The sequence below is a fragment of the Prorops nasuta genome, unplaced genomic scaffold (genome assembly GCF_024137725.1).
Source record: "Prorops nasuta isolate Cenicafe-Biocafe unplaced genomic scaffold, Cenicafe_Pnas_1.2 PNAS00031, whole genome shotgun sequence".
Lineage (NCBI taxonomy): Eukaryota > Metazoa > Arthropoda > Insecta > Hymenoptera > Bethylidae > Prorops > Prorops nasuta.
Window position 1 is genome coordinate 140056 of NW_027116828.1, and position 3599 is coordinate 143654.

Below are 3599 nucleotides of genomic sequence, written 5' to 3' on the forward strand. Positions count from 1 at the left end.
GCTTTCTTCATCGCGACAATATTATGTAATCCCAAGCCAAGTTTACGCTTAGCATTTATCGATGCCCATACGGCTGCGGCGACCGCGCGTTCACCCAAGGTCGCGTCTCTTGCGGTAATACGTTCACGCGCTCTCCTCGCTAGCACTTTATCGGCCTGATGACGCTCCGGTAGATCCTCGTTGTGCCAATATGCTAAGTCGTGATCGAGGCAGGCCTCGTCCAGCGGATTTATACCACGATCGCCGCGCTCCAATCTTTCGCGAAGTCGAGTGCCGGGCCCGCAATAATTGTAACCGGGCACGTGCAGCTCAAATGGCAATTTTTTCAAGACTTTATTGAAGAACGATCCAGACATTTAGAGCAACTGCTTCTCTTGCTGACAAACGTAACAGTCTTTTATCAGTCTCGGTGGTCCGTCGTGGTCAGTGGTATTAGGTAGATTGTAGTGTTGCAAGCAATATTGATATTGCTGCACATTCGAGTCCGCGCGAATGTGCCGAGGTAATCTTTCCCACACACTCGCAATACTATCTGGAAAGTACTCGAGCAATACGATCTTCGGTATGTGTTCGAGCTGACGATTCGTCAAGTTCTGCAGGGAATCGACGACGACTAGCATGAACGCCATCGTAATGGCAACTGACCGAATAGTTCCGTAATTCGCGAAATATAAATGAACGATACAGCTGTTCCCGAAGGTTAATAGCGAGGATGCATTTCGTGAAGCACGTGCCGACTATTCGCGTGACAAATTTGGATGCTCACGATGCTACCACGCAAATAAAAAAACGTCACGGATCGCTATTACCATCTACGATACGCTGCATAGTTTGCAGTCCGTCGAATTGCGGTAAGACAAACGTGCTGCTGAGACTCATAGAGAGTCCGCACGGTGTGAGATTCGAGAACCTGTACGTCTACTCGAAATCGCTGCAGCAACCGAAGTATCGATATCTGGAGCTGCTTCTGCAGGACACGGAGGAAATTGGTTACTTTCAATTTTCAAACAATTGCGAGATTGTGAACGTCGCGGATGCAAAGCCGAATTCCATTTTCATATTCGACGATGTGGCCAACGACAAGCAGGACAATATAAGGGACTACTTTTGCATGGGTAGACATTCCAACATCGATTGCTTCTACCTCTGTCAGACTTATGCGAAAATACCAAAGCATCTGATACGAGATAACGCAAACTTGCTAATAATATTTAAGCAGGATGGAACTAATCTGAAGCATATTTTCAACGATCACGTCAACAGTGACATGTATGAGAAATTTCTCACATTGTGTTCGACCTGTTGGAGTCGCGATTACGGTTTCTTAGTAATAGACAAGGATAACTCTCTGAATAACGGTCGATATTGCAAAGTGTGTGAAAATTGATCGGGTGATTCCTGCGAATTTGACTAGGAAGGCTGGTCCCAGGTGACAAAACAACACCTCAGAAATCTGGTAAAATTCAGTTTATTTAATTGCACAGAATACAAACTACACTGAATAAATGTGCTCGAAAGGAGGTTGATCCTCAACTGACAATCCACCCACAACTACGAATACGAACTCCCAACCCTTTAGTCCCCAGGTCCCCGGACAGGGTTCCCCGTACCTGAGACTCCCAGGCAACGAAGATAGAGCAGACAGGATGACGATTTCTTGGAGACCAAGAAATCGACGAGGAGGCAGAAGATGCGTACTAAGAGACTTAGTGGCGTCGCAGGAAGGGAGGAATGGCTAAGCTGCTGAGAAGAAAAGACAGAGTCTAGACCGTTTTGATTGAGCCGCAATTGTTCCAGAACTCTTGGGTATTAATATGTACAAGAGACCCAAATAGTAACAGCGAGAGAGAGCTCTACGCTGTGGGCCACCTATCGGCCTTGATTGGAGGTAGGACTAAGAGAGACAGAGTGTGAGCAGGAGCGAGACGGCCTGAGAGCCCCAGACCGCTCGCACCTACACTCCGATCTCTAACAAATCCTCCCCCGCATTGACGTTCCTGCGTCAATTCAAATGAATCTCGCAAATGTTGGACATAAAACTAAACTTATGTGCTAAAATTTGAAATGGTGAAACACCGTAAAAAAAGACCATGGTGGAAAAAAAAATAACCTTTGAGCGAAGCTCCGAATGTCCACCAATGAACGCAGACTAACTCATTTCTTAATGATGAGTTTGGCAGTTTTCAGCTCTAACGCTGGAGTCCAACGCAAGAGCAATTTTCCTTGAGGATCCCAAGACTTCCAATGCCGATATTTCAAGAACGCATGCAATGGTATACGGTGTGTGAGCCCGAACGCCAAGACGGTAACGTATTTTGCTGTACGCTCCAGCTCCTTTGCGATAGAATCATACAGGATTCCATTCTCCCAACTGCTCGCGTATAAAACAGCTAAATCAATTGCTGGTGCTGGTGTTCGAGAAGGTCCCGCTATGGGTTCCATGACCACGTCAGCTGATTCTGGTTCAGGTGGACAAGGCGGATCCAAAATGAACTGCAACCTGGAGTCCTCTTCTCCCTTCGTCGACACAAGCAAATCCGGAAGTTCAAGCAGAGAATCAACACAAGGAGCATCGTCCGAAAGACTCAAGTCACTGAAGGAAAGGTCCAGTACATCGGACGCGTTGGCTTCTTCGCCCCAAACTTCACTTAAGAACATTTCGACGTTGTCGACTAAATTAGGCACATTGTCACTAGCCATGATTAAGGAGAACTGATTTAATAAGTAGAGCGTCAAGGTGTCCAGATGTACGAGTCGGCAGATCAAAAGTCGTTGGGATTGTTTGTCAATATTTGTATTTATGCCGGGAGCCTACACAGCTGGGTTAGGCTGCGTTGAATCTGTTTATTCGCTGTTTGAACCACAGCTACTCTTGCTACTGAGTCTGAACCGATAATTAAACGAATAATTCGGCCTAAGTTCCATTTGCAAGGTGGAGCGTTTGGAGTCTTAATTATAACGATGTCACCCTCACGAAAATCGTTATTTTTGATTTGCCATTTTGGACGAGATTGTAATGATTGCTGATATTCGCCCGACCATTTTTGCCAAAAAAGCTCGGTAATCCGAGTGATTTTCTGCCATCGATTTAGAGTAGATTCCTTTAATTCTAGAACGGACATTTCGGGTGGAGCGAGTAAAGCGCGACCAACCAAGAAATGCCCTGGCGTTAGACATTCTAAACTTTCAATGTCATCGCGTAAGCGAGAAAGAGGTCTGGAGTTTAAATAGGCTTCAATACGACAAATCAATGTGGTCATTTCTTCGAACGTAGGAAGAAAAGTCCCGAGAATACGCTTTAGATGATGTTTTACGCTTCGTACTCCGCTCTCCCACAGTCCACCCCAATGAGGAGTGGCCACGGGAATAAATTTCCATTTTATTTCGCGTATAAGTTCAAAATCTTTAGATTGAGCATGTTTCAGGGATCCTTGGAATTCAAGTTTCAATTCCTTATTTGCCCCTTGAAAGTTTAACCCATTATCCGAGTAAATCACCGCAGGTTTACCACGACGTGAAGTAAAACGAGCTAAAGCCGCCAAAAATGCATCCGTATCATATTTGGATACGAGCTCAAGGTGAATGGCATGAGTAGCCAT

General features: G+C 45.5%; 1 protein-coding gene across 1 annotated transcript; it reads right to left on the reverse strand.

The window, feature by feature from the left end:
- Positions 1-2798: 2798 nt before the first annotated feature.
- On the reverse strand, positions 2799-3599 carry LOC136782945 (uncharacterized). Its single transcript, XM_066742725.1, has one exon. The coding sequence runs from the start codon at positions 3597-3599 to the stop codon at positions 2799-2801; it is 801 nt and encodes a 266-aa protein (XP_066598822.1).